General features: G+C 42.0%; 2 protein-coding genes across 5 annotated transcripts; both read left to right on the top strand.

Annotated features, from left to right (window-relative positions):
* The first annotated feature begins 518 nt into the window (after positions 1–518).
* Positions 519–3,145, top strand: LOC121711735 (ras-related protein Rab-33B-like). The gene is made up of 2 exons (XM_042095568.1): positions 519–953; positions 1,976–3,145. The coding sequence occupies exons 1-2, from the start codon at positions 738–740 to the stop codon at positions 2,441–2,443; spliced, it is 684 nt and encodes a 227-aa protein (XP_041951502.1). The 5' UTR covers positions 519–737; the 3' UTR covers positions 2,444–3,145.
* A 5,295-nt stretch (positions 3,146–8,440) lies between these two features.
* LOC121720778 (fibrous sheath CABYR-binding protein-like) lies at positions 8,441–15,162 on the top strand. Of its 4 annotated transcripts, none has more exons than XM_042107222.1 (6): positions 8,444–8,642; positions 11,208–11,308; positions 11,411–11,483; positions 12,078–12,089; positions 13,338–13,711; positions 13,748–15,162. In XM_042107222.1, the coding sequence occupies exons 1-6, from the start codon at positions 8,567–8,569 to the stop codon at positions 13,874–13,876; spliced, it is 765 nt and encodes a 254-aa protein (XP_041963156.1). In that variant the 5' UTR covers positions 8,444–8,566; the 3' UTR covers positions 13,877–15,162. The 4 variants fall into 4 exon arrangements, with proteins under 4 accessions (XP_041963148.1, XP_041963156.1, XP_041963163.1 ...); XM_042107229.1 differs by having other exon boundaries at positions 8,445–8,642; positions 13,338–13,445; positions 13,488–15,162; XM_042107206.1 differs by having other exon boundaries at positions 8,445–8,642; positions 13,338–15,162.
* The last annotated feature ends 3,783 nt before the right edge of the window (positions 15,163–18,945 follow it).

Raw genomic sequence — 18,945 nt, 5'->3', positions numbered from 1 at the left:
AATGCAATAAAATTATTTTAAAAAAAAGTTCAGTACGCGTTTTTTTCTGGATCCTTTTCACAGGTTTGCTAACGGTAAGTTGGCAGCTGCGGTTGGCACTGTCTAGATTTCCCCACAGGGTGGTGGTGTAGGGGATTTTCGCTTGTGTAGGGCTTTCTTTGAAATCATGCAGGATCCCGCATTAATATTTTAATAAATGGACCTTAATTCGCAAATAAAATATACTTATTTTCTTCTATACTCTGTCAACTGTCTGTTATCCCCAAGTATTAATTGAAGCCCCGATGTGGGTATCATGCAGGTCTTGGTTAATTCTTTGAGAATGGGTTATTTTAATTCTTAGTAAAACGTTAAAATCTGGTTCTTGTTTTCCCCCCCTCTTTTTGGTGTGAGGTTTTTCCACTCTGTATAGCACCTAGAGTTACCCATGTTGGATGTGCGTGCCTCTGTTGATTTTCACTTCTGATTGCTCATATAGTCATATTTAAGGAAACGTGGGCGTGTCCCTTGGACAAAATAGAGAACATGCTGTGAGAGACAAAAAAAAGTGTCATTCGCATACGTCTCACAATGCCATCCACAGGGCACTGCCAGTGGTGAACAGATAACACATCAGCTTTGTGGAGGAAGGTCACCGTGATTTGCCAGAAAAAAAGTGAGGCTCGCAGACTGCGCGGTATTCTCCACTGCTTACAGACTCTCTGGCACTCTTAATCGTGAAACATTACAGCTTCAGGATGGAATCATCAACTGAGTTCTCCACATCACTTGCAGGAAGTTCCCAAGCGACGCGTTACAGAATTTTTAAAATTGTTGTAATTGGGGATTCAGGAGTTGGTAAGACTTGCCTTGCTTACCGATTTTGTGCTGGGAAGTTTCCGGACAAAACTGAGGCTACCATTGGTGTCGACTTTCGGGAGAGAATTCTTGATATTGAAGGAGAAAAAATAAAGGTAAGTCCCAATTACTTTTAAGTGGGCTAAATTAATTGTAGTGGTCGTATGTGTCCTATTGCGCATAAGCGATATTTCCATAAAGTCTACTTGGAGAATGTTGAAAAGCCGAGGCTGCTCAGTGATCAAACAGATGGCCTAATTGAATCCCTAAATCAGGCTAGTTTTCGATTAAAGTAGCCTGAACACTTTTAAAACTAATTTGGAAACAATCAACCCTTATTGTGGGCTATGGAAGCATGGTCAGAAAGCGGAAGATGACATTTCCTCTATTTTGGCAGAATTGAGCAAAGGAGAAACTGGAGAATTGTTGACATCACTTTACCTGGTTATTAGGTTAATCTACACTCCTACAACTTTAAATTTACTTTATTAGCATACCGGTTTTCGGGAAACGCGCGCTAAAGTCTGGATCATCGTTTGATTCCCAGATTGCATCAGAAATGTCAGCCTGTTTTACAATTCCACACCAAGCCATAGACATGATAATATTTGTTTTATTAACTGCTTTGGCTGTGGAATCAGGCCAAGGAAACAATGACTCTTTATACACGATGCTTGACTGGTCATGCCGTTTAAAGTTACCCCGCGGTAGCATGTAGGAGGATACCACGGAACACTTGTGATCAGCTGGGATCACGCGAGCAGTCAGTGGATGTTGTATCAGTGTTTGGGTTGTCTAACAGCTTTCCTAAACAGGGAACAAAACACTAATGGGCTACCCGATGACTACTCCATCCATACATTTTTCAGCAAATTCCAGCATTTAAGACACAATGTGATCACTGATCCAATCTAGGGTTGTTTTTTTCATTATTTGTGATAGTCAACCATTTCCCATATTTTTCTCCTTACTTCCAAGCTATGAGTCAGTGCAGTAATGGGAAGTTGCACAATTGTGTCAGTGTGCAGCCAGGTCTCATGCATAGGCTACATGCTTTTCCCACTGATGAACTTCTGCTTTGTGCTCTCTCTCTCTCTCTTTTTTTTTTTCTCTCTCTCTCTCTCTCATTCACACACAGGTCCAGCTCTGGGACACGGCAGGCCAGGAACGGTTCCGAAAGAGCATGGTCCAGCAGTACTACCGCAGTGTGCACGCCGTCGTGCTGGTCTTCGACGTGTCCAACCCTGCCAGCTTCCGCAGCCTGCCCCTGTGGCTGGAGGAGTGCCGGCGGAACGCGCTGGGCCAGCAGGTGCCCCGCATCCTCGTGGGCAACAAGTGCGACCTGGTGCAAGGCTGCAGTGTCTGGGGAGGCGTGACCAGCGAACAGGTGCGCAGGTTCGCCGAGGCCAACGGCATGCCCTTCTACCAGACCTCGGCCAAAGGTCCCGAAGGCCAAGGCGACCATGTGAGTGCCATCTTTGTGTCGCTGGCACACAGCCTGAGGAGGCAGCGGACTTGTCCCTCACCCCAGACTGAGGCACTTGGGAGTTTCAAGCTGCCATCCAAAAAGCATGCAGAGAAGGAGAAATGGGCCTGCAGCTGCTAAGAGTGAAATAAACGGACCCTCACCTACTAGGACATGTGTGTTTGGAGCTTTTACATACAGAGCGAAAAAAATAAACTGGAAGAACAGAGGCTCGTCATGATTTTCTGTTTCCCCCAAAAATGTTTTAAAGCATAGTGCTGAACTGGATAGGTGTAAATGATGAATCATATTGAGTCCATGCCTGTCTGCTCTCAGTTGCCTCAATACAGACCTCAAAGTGGTGTTTAAGCTGAGGCATTGTCTGCAATGAACATGACAGAGACAGGGCCCTACATATTCTTGTTTAAGAGGTCCTTTCTGAGTGGATTAGGTTTTGCTGTCTGCTTCGCCGATATAGAGCAGTACAAGTCTTTGAGACAATAGTAATGATGTGGAGATTGCACAACAGATTGCACAAGAAAAACCAACAGCAACAATCTGGCTTCCATCTAGGTTAGTGATGTGGTGTCATTTGTAGACCATATGTCTCTGGATTGTGGGAGGAAGTGGATGAGAATATGTGTCATATCCATCGAGACTTGTCCCCTGCCTGTTTTCAAACCAAAGACGAAAATGAATATTCTGATTAAATGTGATCTAGAGTAGTTTTTTTCCCATTAGCAGTTGGAATGATGTGCCTTTGGAATATCACTGTTTTCAGTATTTTTGTATATATTTATATAATTGATAGTACTATTCAATAAAGAAACCAATCATCTCTAACATTTTTATTTTTGCATCCAGTCAGAGTGCACTATGTGTTGATTAGTGTTGTAGAGGGTTGCAAATGAAATCAAGATTAAAGGTTGAGAACACAATCGTCACTCAGGTAATTGGGGAAATTGTTTGTTTTTCGTCTTGGTTGTCAAAGGTCATAATTCAGAATAGCACTGCTGCTGAAAATGTTAAAGGGTGTTATCTCCTTATTGGATAGCAGCATGTGTTTAACATGATGTTCGTGGCCTGGCTTTCTGTCATAACATGATCATTTGTACATAAATACATGGAGTACAGTTTAAAAAAAAAAAATTCTGTTAGAGTTCAGCAGTTTGGAATCTTGTGAGCGGTGACTGCATAGTGTACACATACCAGGATTTCAACGTTTGTGTTTAATGGGATGATTTCCACAAAATGCCAGTGGACATTAACTCAGAAAAGAGAATGCTTCCAGTCCCACGAGTGCCCTGGGAACATTTTAATCCTGCCTATGGGAAATGGAGCGGCTTGTGTCAGTGCAGAGGTCTTAAGGGCACAACTTAGTGTTAGTGTTTGGTATGTATTTTTTTTCTATCTAGTCCAGGCAGACAGGCAGACAGCCAGCCTATTTCCTATTGCTATTCACAACTATCAATGCACCCTGTTGATGACATCACCAAAGTCTTACCTTAAGTCTCATTAAGATCCCCTTTTTTTCTCTGGGATAAAACATCTCAACTATATCATAGATGAAAGATAATGACTTTGAGTACATCTTTAAAGACTTTTGTGGAAAGGAACTCATTTCACAACATTTAGTGCATGGGTGTTTTTTTTCCTATAGCAAATGATCAAAAGTAAAACAGTTGGCCTTTTGAGTGTATCCCGCATTCAAACAACAGCCCAGACCATTGAAAAATGTTTCAGCCCAAAAAAAAATGGTTGAAGACCCAAAAGACAGAGCAGCCCTCAACATCACCAACTACACCAAGGACTTGATACATTCAACACCTCTGTGTAAGAGTAGACACTACTGAGTTTTCCATATAGTCTAGGTCCTGGGTAAGATTTGTATGCACTTCATTTAGCGGAGAATATCTCAACTGTTATAGACTAATATGACCCCATTGAACAACGTTGGATGTGTGCCATAATCTCTACCCTGGACGAAAGTTCTGAAAATGACCACAATAGTGACGCTATTATCACACTACAGGTGAATGGGACTTTTTTCACTTTATAGGTATCCTCATATATTTCTACCAGTTTAGTCTTTATATTAAGATAAATACTTTTTGTATTACACTTTGTCTTAAAAATAAAATAAAATATGCATAAAATAAAATCTGCAAATTAGGCAATATCTCATTAAATATGCATACACCTCTTGAAGCTACACATTTTCTGAGGGGATCAAAATGTTTACAATGACCATGTAGTAAGTGCAAGAATTTTGATTTGATATTTTTGATTGTGCTAGTTGTTCAGTGTGGATGTTGTGTGTGTGTGTCGGGGGGGGGGGGGGGGGGGGGTGTATTGAATGGAAAATTATAAATAAAATTGTATACAAACAAGGGACTTTTTTAAAAAGAAAATAAAAAAGCATTTGATTAATATACAGACATTTTATATCAAACCTTGCTATTATCATTGGAATGTTACCTTAAAGTGAAAAATAGAGACAGGTTTATTCCATGTGTTGCAAGGTAAAACTTTCACATATAGTTGTGTTTTCTTGCATTAGTTGATGTGCAAGCAGCCCTCTCAAAGTCCCTCTTAAGGGACTCTAAAGAACGCAGCAATGCGCAGGTCGTCAAATGTCTCCATGTATGTTGATGGTTTGAGACATTTGACCAAGAATGTTTCCGCCATTTGAATTGCACTCTCTGTTAGCTGTGGACAGCTGAAATTGAGAATCAGTGAAGAGTTGTCTGGTTTGTGGACAGTGTTCAGAGCTGCAAGTTTGGTTGATATTTTGCTGGTTGTATGTATCGCACCCAGTCAGCGCATGTAGTGCTGGGAGACACTGTGTGAGCTTGTCTCCCAGCACTACGCAGATATCATGAAGTGGTAATATTGATCTTTTCACTCCTGAGTTGCGGATGAGCCACAGCAATTGTTATGTGGTATATAGGCACACAAAAACATCTGTGTCACCAGCATATTGGGTATTGAAATATTCACAGGAATCCCTAGAAATTGAACATTCGGGTTGTTTTATCCAATATTAGTTGTGCATAAGTGTTACCTTTAATTTGAGACCATAAAGTGTTACCTTTAATTTGAGACCAGGATTATGCTTCTACAAGAGGTTGCCACACAGTAAGCCTTTTATTGTCAGTATGCATTTTGGGTAACCAAAAGTCCTATATGGGGAGTTTCGCATTTTAGAAAACACATGAGCATACGAAGAGTTCAGATGCAAAACCCTCTAAATCCGTCTGACCACTTTTCTTTTAAATGAGCATTTAAATTCAGGCTCCTATAGGTTTTTACCTATAAATCGATATTTCAGACCAGGAAGAGAGTGGTATTTAGTGTGTTTAGAAGTTAAATTATTTGATTAGCGTATACTATGTGTGGAGAGCATCCCCTCACCATCTTTATCTCATTTTTGACATAGGTGGCATTTAGAGGCTTTTGCATCTGAACCCTTCACTTGGCAAATAATGGTCTAAAGTACTCATATTTCATTCTATATTGATATACTTTGAGATACAGATTCACAAGCCCTGGTAGTGGGCCTCAGTTGTGTTTCCAAGACAAAATAAATGACCAAGAGAGCAGAATGTGGTCATTTCCAGAGATGTACAAAACCGATTCTACCTTTAGGCACTCTCAGTTCATCACACAGTCAATTTATTGGTACCAAAATAATCTACAAGGACTCTGCTTTCAAAAGAGGTCAAGCACTTGAATATGAGTCAAAGTATGTGGAAACAGGGCCATTGTTAGTAGGCGGTGTGCAATTTCGAGAAAACTCAAAATAGGGGAGTAAGTGTAAAGATTTAACGATATATTGCCTCATTTGCATGTTTTGTTTTATTTTTTCAGGCAAAGTGTAATACAAAAAGTATTTATCTTAATATGAAGATGAAACTGGTAGAAATGTATGAGGATATCTATAAAGGGGAAAAAAAAGTCCCATTCACCTGTAGTGTGATAATGTCACCCTGTGGTCATTTTCAGGACATTCGTCCTGGTAGAGATTTTGGCACACATCCCACGTTGTTCAATGGGGTCATATTAGTCTATAACAGTTGAGATATTCTCATGAAGTGCATACAAATCTTACCCAGGACCTCTACTAATATGTTCACTGCATTTTTTTACATTAGGTTACAAACCATGAAGTAACTAAATATCACTAAAACTATATCACAAACTATCACTTATCACATTTGACAATATGATAGGTCTACAACACACCAGAAGGAGGCATCTACTGCCATATTAATTTCGAATTGAAAACTCACCCAAGGCTAAATGATAATGCAGGCCACCCCTCTCATTATGACCGCCGCGCAGCGAAGAGAATTATTTTTTTTTATTTTTTTACTGTACGGGACACTGTAAGACCGGGGTACACGAAACTTGGTGGGCATGTAACCCCACATGGATAGCATGGAACCTCCTTTTTTCGTTTTGATCTGTAGCCCCCCCCCCCCCGCTGGACTGGACCCCCCTGAAAGGAGGGTAGGGCAGACACAGTTTTCTGTGAATATCTTGAGAACCGTAGGGCCTAGGATGACCAATTTTTTGCGTATGTTTGCCTCCAGGGGTCATGTAAACCCATTCCATATGCACACATGTGCATAAACAGATACACACGCACACACATACATTCACAGTAATCCTACGTATGACACATACTCACACAGTAGACATATATACGCATGCATGCACATGCACACACACAGGCACATAAACAGGCAAACACACAAGCACATGCACATGCACGCACACACACCCACCCACACACCCACACACACATAAACATAAACATGTACACGCACACATGCACACAATTCAGATAGATAGATAGATACTTTATTGATCCCCGAGGGGAAATTCAGGAATATTCAAGAATTTCCTTAGAATTATGAACAGGCAAGATGGGGGTGGGGTTGTATAAAATGTATATTACATGTAAAATCTATGAACTAATCATGTTTTGGTACTTGTTGTCTAGCAGATACCAGTGAGAATTGAGTGTGCATAATGCAATTCAGTGAGACAGAATCATATATGCCTTTCAGCGTGACTTATTTTTGTGGAAAACATGTGCTGGACTGGGCGGCGGTCACATCTAGTTCATACAAATATTTGTTTGAAAATCCGGCTCTGTCCTACCTTATCAACCAGACCGAATACAAAACGAAACACATGATGGCGCTAATGCAATAAAACAGGATCTATTTCCATCCAGATACGCTCGAAATCTAAACAATATTTTATTGTCTGGCCGTTCCTTTCAGCCAGTCATCGAATTATCACTAGGTTTACAACTTTTATAAGAATAGGTTACCTTTAAAAATGTCAAATAATTTGGCGTTGACCATAGGAGGCTAAGAAACTTCAGCAGTCAATTGGCAGTGTGTGTATGTTATGAGCTGAAAACTGAGCGAGGGTTTATCTGCATATAATTTTATGTGAGATTTTGTTACATCTTGCGTCCCATTCCCAGCCGCCTCTAAAACATGATTCACAGACAGCCTTATCATTCACATTCACTGTCTGGTCTGTGAGTTGGATTAAAATATTCTGCACATTTCTAACTGAATACACTGCAGTGGCAGGTAAAGTCTCTTCCAATCCCCTTCATGAGGCAGGCTTCAATCACGGAGGCCCTATGGTACGACTTATGTAATTAACGTCCATCCACTTTAGACGACCTTCCCAGTCTTGATGGCCTAATCCATTTAAACGTCACGGGGGTATCTTTCTATTTGAGTAAACATAGCATTGTTGTAAAGCTCACAAAATTTACTGAATATCATAACCAAATATTCTGATTTATCTTACAAACAACCTGGCACAGGTCTATGAAAATGAACTCTTTTCTCTTGAATTTCCCCTGGGGATCAATAAAGTATCTATCTATCTATCTAGCCTGCAGATGCGAACGCAAAATGTGCTGTTCACGATCAGCAGACACTATGCATGTTCAAAACTGAAACAACCGTAATCAAATACACGCAGGCGAGCAAGTTGAAACCTAATTGCATTTTTGTAGCTTTTCTGTAGGCCTATGTTGCCTTCTTTGGTTTAGACCACGTGTTATCGTGACCTTTCCCCTGTGTTGCTTGTGACGCTTAAAAAGAGGGAGGCGAGGCAGCAGAGAGAATTCGCAGTCAAGGGAGACGCCAGTTATCCTTTTAGCAGTCATTCATTGAGCCTCCCCTCTCAAGCACCGAGCGCACAGATAGGCAACCGGACTGAGCAACAATGTTGTTCTGCAGAGCAGCGTGGCAGAGACTCGGGCCCCTTGCGCGAAAGACTATCCCACCACTATCCAGAAATGGTAAGATGCGCACATTTTTTAGTCGCCCAGATCCTGGTGCATTGATTTAAGTCATAGTGAAATTGAGATTGTTTTCGTTTGACTCGTGTCACACAGGTCGCCTAGATGGGCTAGGCTAGTTTTTGGGGATTTGCCATGATGCGCTTTTTAATTATTTTAAATGTAGGTTCTGCTCGCTTTGAATAATCAGTGTAACGTACTGACATTGTGCAGAATTAATTTGGTTTTGGCTTGCTCTGTTTCTAGTGGAATTATGTAACGCATCCATCCCGTCGTTAAATCCCTTCTGTCATAGGCTAGGCCACAGTTAAATAGTAGACCAACATTTAAACCATTTAATGTTAAAATAATTTGGAATAAAACTCCCCGACAAGCTATATAGGCTAGTTGTGAAGCAGTCTGCCATTGTGTACTGAACTTGGGGGTGTGTCCGCTTGCTCCTCAACTCCCAGAACATTGAGTTCTTCACTCGGTGTTATAAAACGAGGGGGTATTCACATAATACAAATGCGTCGGAAAAAGTCCCGAATGCCTTACACATCGACAGAACGTTGCGCACATATAAAATAAGACACTTCGACAGAGTGTTTTTATAAAGTGTAACACAAGGCAAATCCCGCACGTGTTGGAGAACGTGTCGTCTTCAGTCACGCAGAAAAATGGTTATTTCTCCCTCTTTGTTGGTGTCTTTCACTCAGAAAGAAAATGGACATGGTGTTCCATGTCATTAAGTGTAGTTCCTATTCCAACATTCATCCGACAACGGTGTATAGATAATTGCAATCGGTAGGCCCAGAGGATGCTCTCCAGCGGTCAAAACCCTTGCCTACGTGACTTACATAATGCCTGTGGATTTTAATCGGGATTTCAGTTTGTTTTTAGAAACCAAAATTTCCAATACAAACAGCTGGCCCATGCTCCCTCTTAATTTGTCCCCCCGAGCTTCGTCCTTGTTTGGGATCAATTTCCTGTGTTTGAAAAAGATAGGGTTGACTGAACAGGGGGAAATCTACATTTCCCGTCATGAAACTGGTAGTGGTTCTCTTCTTTTTATCTTAAAAGGCCATGCCTAACTGGTCGCACAGACACCACTTGGAGATGTCTCACTACAAAATGGCTGACTCGGCATTATCACCATCAGACATGTTGGTAAAATGATCGTGTAATTACAAACAGTGGTTATTATACACAGCCTTAGGTTTTAGAGACTAGCTTTCCTTAATTCTAAGTGAACGGGTCATCCTCTGTTTTGCTGTCAGAATGGGATGCCCTGCAGGTATTGCATAAGATGAGCTGAGCAGGACACGCTCACGTAGGCTGTGCGCTTTTGCATGCTATCTGTGGTCATTACCATGTGTTCACTCCGCCATGGCTCTCCCTAGTCATGCAAGGTAGACGGGCGGACTTTTAAGTGGCTGACGTTAAGCACATGCATGTTCACCCTGACTTCTCTGACCTGTGCTGAAGATGCCTAATTCAGATTACAAACATGACAAAGATAGTCTACCTGTGCCCTCACTGTGGTGTCTTTGTTTGGTACAATAGTTATAATGTTTTCATGGGCCCAAATCAAGCCCAATTAGATTTCCCACTTGTATACAATATTAAATTCAAATGTTCATGCATACTCCTTTTTAAAAGGCTTTTTGTGTCTGATGCTCTTCCTGTATAAATATACTTAGGATAAGTTTAGGTTGGAGCATGCTTTTATGCTCTGGCCTGTAGGTTGCAAAAGAAAGGACATGCATGTTCTTAGCATGGCAACAGGATGAAATGTGAACCTGTGTAACTGGGTTGTGGGAGGAGGGTAGGAGAGGGAGCCTGCACATAGGCCAGAGGGAGGGGTAACTGGAGTGGAGCAACACTGTTGAACATTGTGTTCTTTTTGCCATGCAGTCAATGCAGTAGCCAACGCTGCACCTCCTGTCATGTGAAGGTGTCATGTCAAAGTCATACATGTTTGCACTGTTCAAAATGTCCGGCTGTGACCTTCCTCTTGACCTGTGAAATGAGTGCCATTATTTAACATGCTCTAAAAGCACTCTGCCTTGGATGCTGTATGAAGGGCAAAGGGCACCAGTGAGAAGCAGAGAAAACCGGAGATTATGGCATGAGAAGGCACCAGTCTGTCTCTTATTTTTGGGTGTCTAAAAGAGACACTTAAATCCTATAAACGGAAAGCTTATCAACCAGACTTCCAGTGCCTGACAACGCTGTTGCCCAATATGGGCTCTCTGTCTACTAATCTGGTGTTCTGACTGTCATTTCATGCACTTTTCATGCCGTCATGGCAAGGACTGCCCTTTTTATAATCAACATATCAGCCTTTCAGACCCATGGTGACCTAAGATGCAACTACACCTGAATCACACCTTACATTGGATTTTCCAACATTCTTGACAAACTTGTATTTGAACCCAAAAGCTCAAAGTTTTAAACTTTTATTTACATTACTCTGCTTACCTGTTATTTTCCCCTTCAGGCATTCATTGAATTGATGTGTAAAGTTCTTATTGATATGTAAAGTATTAATCGTGATGGTGCTCCATGTTTTTTACCTTACAGCAGTCCCTGCACGGACAATGTCTGCAGCTTCGGGAGGCTCGGGCATGAACAAAGCTTTGGTCGTCGTGGGGGGAGGCTCTCTTACAGCTGCTATTATTTATGTAAGTGTAACATTGCCTGTTTGCCTGACACTTTCAGTCAGGAACAGTTGCAATAAATATACCTTTCTGTTTCATGTTTGTTTGTGTGCATTCTCTTCCTAGGCTTACAAGACGGTAAACTCAGACAGTGCAAGATACTCTGACAGAATCGCAGAGATTGAAGCCAGGCCAAAGAGTAAGTCCCCTGCAGTGCCTTGTAGGCCTTGCCTCAGTTATTAAAGGTCATTACTTACACATTGTTCCTAATTAAGGAGGTGATGACTAGAGCTGCCCTGAGGTCACAGTTGTAGGCTTATTGCATGTTCAGTGGAATCTGTTGAGTCCCCACGAACATAAAGAGCATGCACTCTATGCGCAGGCAGTTCTGTTGTTGAAATTGGGCAAAGGGAGCTAGTGATTGTGGGTGTTTTGGCTTTGCCCTTAGGAAGCTACCAAGGTGGAATAATCAGAGTGAATGCGATTAATCTGGCCTGTCAGGAGTAATTTTGATCTTTGGCTAACTGATCTGACAAGGGCTCCCTAAACCCATGGCGGAATGCCCAGGGTTTGGGTGACCGGGAGGCTTGCCTATGCTTTACCAATGGACTGCTGTAGAGCTTTCAGTCCGATTCTAAAGAGCCAACAAGCAGAGATACCGGTTTAGTCACACTGAACGTGATCAAACGCATCCGTGTTTAAGACTGTGTTGTCTACATGTTTGTGGTTGTTTGATAAAGACTGGATATAAATATTTTTTAACATGACCATGTTTTTGTATCTCTTTTCTCAGCTGAGGAAGTTGGTGAGTATCTTAAGCTTATGTCAGCATGTCTGTCTTCTCCTATTTCTGTCTCCTAATTAATTGTTAGCATTAAGCTTCTAAACTGTAATGCTGTTTACATCTGGCATGACTTGTTTCCTAACTGGTTACAAATATTGTATGAATAATTACAAACTCACTTGCTGTGCTGAGAATATGTGTGGTTTATCACTAACAGCTAGTGCTTTCCTATTACTGTTAACCCACAAATAGTTTAACCTGATGCAAGCATGTTTTTGCAGACAGAATGTGGGATGTGGTGGGGTGTGTGTGGGGGGGGGGGGGGGGGGGGTTGGGGGTGCAGTTCATTCTCTTCAAACCGTTGACTTTGGAACTTTCTGATTAAGTGTTCCCTGTCTACAGTTTTATCTTGCTGAACCAACTTAACTTTTGTCACTGGTTGGTTCCATAGTACAATTTTGTTATATACCTGTAAAGAATAAATCTCCTAAACTAACTAAATTGAAACTAATTTGCGATAAATAAGGGGAAATTTCTTCATTTTGAAGAGGTTAAGACTTTAATTTCGACCTGTTAGCAAAGCATTCAGCCACTTTGGCTCAAGACTTTGTAGATCGTTCAAAGCACATATTTCCCTCAGGCTTTATTTGTCTAAATCAGACTTGTGAGCTATATTGAGCAATAGCTCTGTAGGCACAGCTTTCCCAGAACTAGTAACCTGTATCTTTCTTCTCGGCATGCATCTCCCTTCCGAGAGCAATCCGAGACCTGTCCTTTTCCCCCACGTGAACTTGCATGTGGCTATGTTTGCACTCTGTGTTGTCTTTATCGTCTGCCATTTTGGGATTGGGATAATCCAGGTTTACAACAAGCAGCCTTGGCTGATGGTAATTGGAATACTGCCAATATTTATATCTTGACTGACTGAAATGGTGTACTTGAAGGGGTTTCTTTTCTTTCTATATGCCAAATTCATTGTGAATGTTGTAATTCATTTATAAGCACTTTCAACTGTGTGCCTGAAGTCCAATAACTGTTGTTTAAAGATGGCATGTGGCTGGCAGTCATCTCCTGCCATGTCAGAACTAATCTATCCAAGCTGTGCGGCGTAAGGATGAGCTTTAGCAAGCCGCCACCACTCGTACCTTTCAATTTCTGCTGTCAGTCATCCTCTTCTTTTTCTTTGCTCTGTTCAGTTTCTTTAGAACCGTTAACACTTTTAATCTTCTCTATCACTGTCCTTTACCCCTCTTGTCTCGCCCCATGTAGGAGTGGTAGCCGCTGCTGAAGAGGCAGCCCCAGTAGAAGCAGCCGCTCCAGTCGTAGAGGAGGTAGCAGCCCCTGCTGCTCCAGAAGAAAGTGCACCTATGGAAGAGGCACCAGCCGCTGCCGAACCCGCGGCGGAGGAGCCGGCAGCCACAGAGCCTGCCGCTGAAGCCGCACCCGAAGAAGCGCCTGCGGCTGAGGCAGAAGTGGCACCGGAGCCTGCCGCTGAAGCGGCACCTGCCGAGGATGCCCCAGCCGCCGAGGCTCCCGCGGCAGCAGAAGAGGTGGCCGTGGCTGAAGCTGCACCTGAGGAGGCACCAGCAGCCGAGGCCGCAGCGGAAGCAGTCGTGGAGGCAGTGGCCGAGGTCTCTGCCGAGGCCACAGTGGAAGCAGTCGTGGAGGCAGTGGCCGAGGTCGCCGCCGAGGCTCCGGTAGAAGCGGCTCCAGAGGCTGCCGCAGAGCCTGCAGAAGAAGCCCCCACAGAGAGCTCTGGTGAGGCGCCAGTGGCCGAGGCCCCCGCAGCAGAGGCTGTCGCTGCCTGAGCTGGTCTGCACTCCGACAGGGAGGGTGGTTAGAGCCATGGTCCTTTCCCCACTCCCTACACCGCCCCCAGCCCCCTCTACATTTTACAATAAGCTGCAGTTGTGGACTTTTGCTTCATTTGAATTTCACATTTGAATGGCAATTTCAGGGCACCTCGTTTCCTTTATATTTCCCATACAAGAGAAATTGGGATGCTCGCTCTTGTCTCAAAATATTCTTTCTATACACCGGTATTTATCTTTGGGTGGGAGAGGCGAAGAGGAGTTTTAGGGAGAAAGGGATGTTTTTATCAGAACAGTACACAGTTAAACAATATCTAGGCAGTTTTGTTTCTCCACTGAAGACTAATTTCTGACTGTGTCAGAATGAATATAATGAATAACTAATGGCTTCTTTGGAGAATCCAAACGGGCTTATTAGGATTGGGATGTGGTACAGCCTAAATGCTAGTCTATATCTATGCACTTCCACTTTCACAGGATTCTCTGCCCTGAACATGCATCTGAAGTAAAGTTTGGGTGTGTAAACATCCTAGACAAGTACTTGATATCAGATGATGAATGTGAAGAATTGATTGTGTGGCTGCACAATCCTCTGCTGCATCTTACTGTAAAAATGTGACCAAATGCTGTTTTCCCTGTTCTGGCTTCCCTGCTCCCTCCTGTCTCCTCTCCTGTTTCCTTGTAGAGTGCTAATTTCCACAATACCTCAAGTCCTTTCTTCACATCTGGACACACAAGCCAATATTACTGTACACCAGACTGATAGTAGTGAACTTTCTTTTGTAAAATCAACTTTCCGCTAGCCTTACCTCTCAGGAGCCAAAATGGTCGCTCTAAGGAGCCAAAATGGCCGCTCCTTACTTCCCACTCCCAGGTGTCCACTACCAGTCAAACGGCACCGCGCCTGCCTAAAGTGGGCTAAACAAACCTTGTCAGGCCTTTGTTTCCAAAGGACAACCTTTTTTTTTCGTTTTCAGTTTTTGAACCGGTGTCCCATGTGTCCTCCACTACAACCTTGAGGGCTGGAGCCATATTTTTCTTGGCGGGTGTGGAACTGTTGGTGTCAGCAATGTCTTTCTTTGTAAATGTGAAGTCTGATGAGATGTCCAACCACACGCCACTTCACATTGCTCAGCATAGGAGATTTTTGTACTGTGCCGTCTTTGGTCCTCACCTCGGCCGACTAACTCTAGATTATGATGGCCTGTTTGAAAGGCCAATGTTAAATCTTTGAGTGATAAGGGAAATTCCATTGATTGTTCAATAAAGTTGTTAATGTCAAATTGTTTTTTGACTATCATTTTTGTTTTAGTCTTTCTACATTCAGTAATATTGACTTTTTTTAAAAACAAATTTAATGGATTTCCACATTTTAAAAGTGTACACTTTTTACCCACTCCTTCCCTCACCTCCTAGGTCCTTAGTAGGATGTAATGCTGTGGTGTGTTAGTAGATTTACCTGCAGCTTTAATCCACTGCTCTGCTTTGCCACATCCTCAGTAGATTTGAGCTACAAAGATAAATGTACTCCATATGAGATGTGATTTAGGGATACACTGTTTTCCTAGTCATGTATCAACTGTGTAGCTTTAAACTAGGGCTGTCAAAATAACTGATTAATTAATTTGAGAAAAAAAAATAACTTATTTTTTTTTAATAACGCAGATTAATCTATTCTGTATGACCTTTGACCCCAAGCCATTCTAGTCAGTAACCATTAGACTGTAAAATGAAGGAGAGAGAAGAAAATGTGCTGCCTAGATCATTGATTGGAACATTTACTTTTAAAAAAACAGCCTGATGTTGATATAAAGTGCTCTGCAATGTCACCAGAGTTTGTCAACTCTAAAGTCGGACATCAATGCAAAGAAATAGTGTTGCTATTCAGGGGAGTGTTAATTTATTTTCATTGTGTCCCCTAGGTTATATCTGGCCTGAAATGCCTTGTATGTGAAAAAAATGTCTTCCCGAAGCACTTTTGAATTGATTTCCTCAGCATATTAGGTCATATTATAGATTATTATGGCCATTATTTGAACGGCGAAAATAATAATAGAAGATTTTTTTTAACTTTAATGTCACTAATGCTGATTATTTAATGATTCATTTGAATTTAAATATTTAATATACTTTCACAGCAAAAATGATCTATGTGATTTAGATTAATTAATCACAGAGTATGTAATTAATTCGATTAATTTTTTGATTGACAGCCCTACTTTAAACGTGATCCTAAAATTTAATACAGTTTTAGACGACAAATATTCAGTCTTCCTCATATACTTTTAGTAGTTTAATATAAAACCGTAAACAAAATGTTAGGCATGTATTGGGAACATTTTAATATTTATAACGACAGTTTTGTTGATACTGATGGTGCCTCCCATATGGGGTTGTTTGCCATCTATTCCTAGGGAATCATATAGATCTATTGAAGTTGTATAATGGCTGATCTCAATCCCCAGAGTTCTTCTAGGAAGCTATTGGGTATATTGGGTGGGATTTAATCCTTTGCACAGTGTAACTGTATTTTACCCTGAACTGCACACAAGTGAACTGCCTATAGATCCAGTTTACAACTTGAGGGAGTCTTTCCTGCTTCTTTAAGCAGATGCTTAAGCAGATGTCTGTATCGTGTAGGTTGACCAATGAGAGGCGTGGTAGAAATTCCTCAGTGATTTGATAGCAGGATGAGCATTTGAGGGGCGATGGGTTGACTAGGTGTGTCTAGGTAGGTTGAGTGAGTGGAAGGTGAGTTCAAGTAAAATAAAGTAATTTATTTTCCAATTTAAATATGAAGTGATAGTCACCTCCCTTAGGTGGTAATTCCACAGTTTTGTTAACTATTTAACCAAGAATCAACCATGTTTTGGAACATCAAAATCTACCTAGATCCACAAAACAAATATAAAACATATGTCCTTTTTATACAAGCTTTAGTGAAATTACCCAAACTGAGCTATTTTTAAAGTTTCCTTCTGCTAAATGTATGTAAGTTCACATATGTCTTGGTGAATCTGGGTCTTCAGGGGTATTTTGGGAAATTGATATCAGTGTACATGATGCCGTGATTTCAGGACTGGTAAAAATTGAAGCTCTGCGACCGTGCTAGTGTTAAACAATAAATACTACACTGTCACCTATTGAAAGATTATATTACAAAAATACACTTTTTAAGTTGCAGTCTTCATTCTCACAGTACGGTGCTTCTGCTGTATATTGATCAGCAAAGCAAATCAGAATATTCTTCAGTACAAGGTTATGGGTACAAATAGTACATTTATTTCTGGGGAGAAATACAATTTTACAAAACATTACAGTATAGTAAAAGTCTGCTATAGTATGGTAGTATTTGTTAGTTATTGATGGGGGGAGGAGCATGATTGACACTTGGTTGAACCAATGTCCTTGCAGGGCTCGAAATGTCTGACCTTCTGAGTGCCGTGAAACTCATGGCTGGCTCTACAGCGGAGATCGCGGCGGCCTCTGTAGGAGACGTGCGGATGGTGGATGCCGTTCATATCCTGGAGGAGGAAGCCGCACACAGGGAGGAGGAGGCCGCTGAGGCCAAGGATGGACCCGTCGAGGCTGAAGAAGAGGACAAAGCTGAGGAGCAGATGGAGGAGGAGGCACCTGCTGCCGAGGAGGCTGAAGCAGACCCTAGCAGCCCAGAGGAGGAGGCGGCAGAGCAGGTACAGGAGGCGCCTGCCGAGGCCGAAGAGAACACGGCAGAGGCTGAGGAGGCCCCGGTAGGCATGCAACACCTGGCAGCCGCCTCTGCCACGGATGAAGACAAGGAGGAGGAGAATGCGAGCGAGTCCTGCCATTCCTGCCATGGCCACTCAGAGCAGGTGACGGCCAGTGGTGAGGCAGATGGAGATGCCCATTCGGAAGCAGCAGCAGAGGAGCCTGAGGCCACAGAAGAGGGCACGCCAGCTGATGAAAACGCTGAAAGTCCAGCAGAGGGCACAGGAGAGTCTGAATGATGGGCCTGCATTCATTTTTGAAACACAGAGCCTTCATCAACTTATTATTTAACTGAACTACCAGTGACTGACAGAGATAATCTGTGAACAACTGGCACAGAGCCACCTAATGTAGCAGATACAGTATATGAGACAATCATAGAAGTAATGGAGAAAATTGTATCCAAACAAGCTAAGATGGTTTATCGTGCAGCGCAATAACATCTGTTTTTCCAAATATAACCTACTGGTAAGAGTTCAAAAATGGCTGCTGTGTGATGTACATATCCTGGTAAATATGGCATAAGATGTTGACAGCCACATAAGGGGAAATTAGCATATCCTTGATTCTGTTGCATGACATGACCGCCCTCTCTGTTGAACTCTCATGCTTCTTCCTGGCTTTCATTGTATGACTTTTTCTTCAGTGTTATGAAGCAAGATATGAAAGGATAGTTCTGAAATGGTGTCTGTACAACTGTGAGGGAGATGTGCCTTTTGGAGAATCCTTGCCATACACTGAAATCAGTAAGGATGCCCCCCGAAGCACAGTTTGGACCCTTATGTCATTGCCCAAGTTAATGTTTTAGGGCCTATCTTCTCAGGTGATTGTCAATAATCTGTGTGGAAATTATCAGCTACACAAGTCTACTAACTAGTATGATGGTTTTCTGCTTTTATGTATAATCCTTAAAAGGTGGTTTATTATACGTAGGTGTAAAGAGTAACTTACTTACTTAAAAGTGTGATGTTGCAAACATTCAGTATCAGGATTTATGCCAACATATTCCTCAGTCTATGTGATTTGCACATGATTAATTTGCACAGACTGCAAACTGTCTCTAGAGACTGAATTAGCCCTCCTGGTCAAATTTTCATCATTCAGACCTAAGTCCTCAAGTGGACACAGTATTGTTTAAAGGTGTTGTTCACAAGGTTAAAATACATGTTAAAGGACATGTTCAGTATTATTGGTCCTATGTTGAATTTCTCTGATTCAAAGCGAGACGAAGTAAGATTAGGATGAGATAATCAAATAATACATAACCTAGTCTACTACCAGGCCCAAGATAATATACACTAAATTAGCAAGTAGTGGTA

This window comes from Alosa sapidissima, chromosome 1 (assembly GCF_018492685.1).
Source record: "Alosa sapidissima isolate fAloSap1 chromosome 1, fAloSap1.pri, whole genome shotgun sequence".
Classification (NCBI taxonomy): Eukaryota; Metazoa; Chordata; class Actinopteri; order Clupeiformes; family Clupeidae; genus Alosa; species Alosa sapidissima.
The sequence above is the reverse complement of the archived record's forward strand: the minus strand, read 5'-3'. Positions and strand labels throughout refer to the sequence as shown.

Excerpts from the sequence above, each read along its gene's own strand:
- LOC121720778 (XM_042107206.1), top strand. The coding sequence starts at position 8,567 with ATGTTGTTCTGCAGAGCAGCGTGGCAGAGACTCGGGCCCCTTGCGCGA. Across the intron at positions 8,643-11,207 it reads CCCACCACTATCCAGAAATG|CAGTCCCTGCACGGACAATG; the intron begins GTAAGATGCGCA and ends TTTACCTTACAG. Across the intron at positions 11,309-11,410 it reads TTACAGCTGCTATTATTTAT|GCTTACAAGACGGTAAACTC; the intron begins GTAAGTGTAACA and ends TTCTCTTCCTAG.
- LOC121711735 (XM_042095568.1), top strand. The coding sequence starts at position 738 with ATGGAATCATCAACTGAGTTCTCCACATCACTTGCAGGAAGTTCCCAA. Across the intron at positions 954-1,975 it reads TTGAAGGAGAAAAAATAAAG|GTCCAGCTCTGGGACACGGC; the intron begins GTAAGTCCCAAT and ends ATTCACACACAG.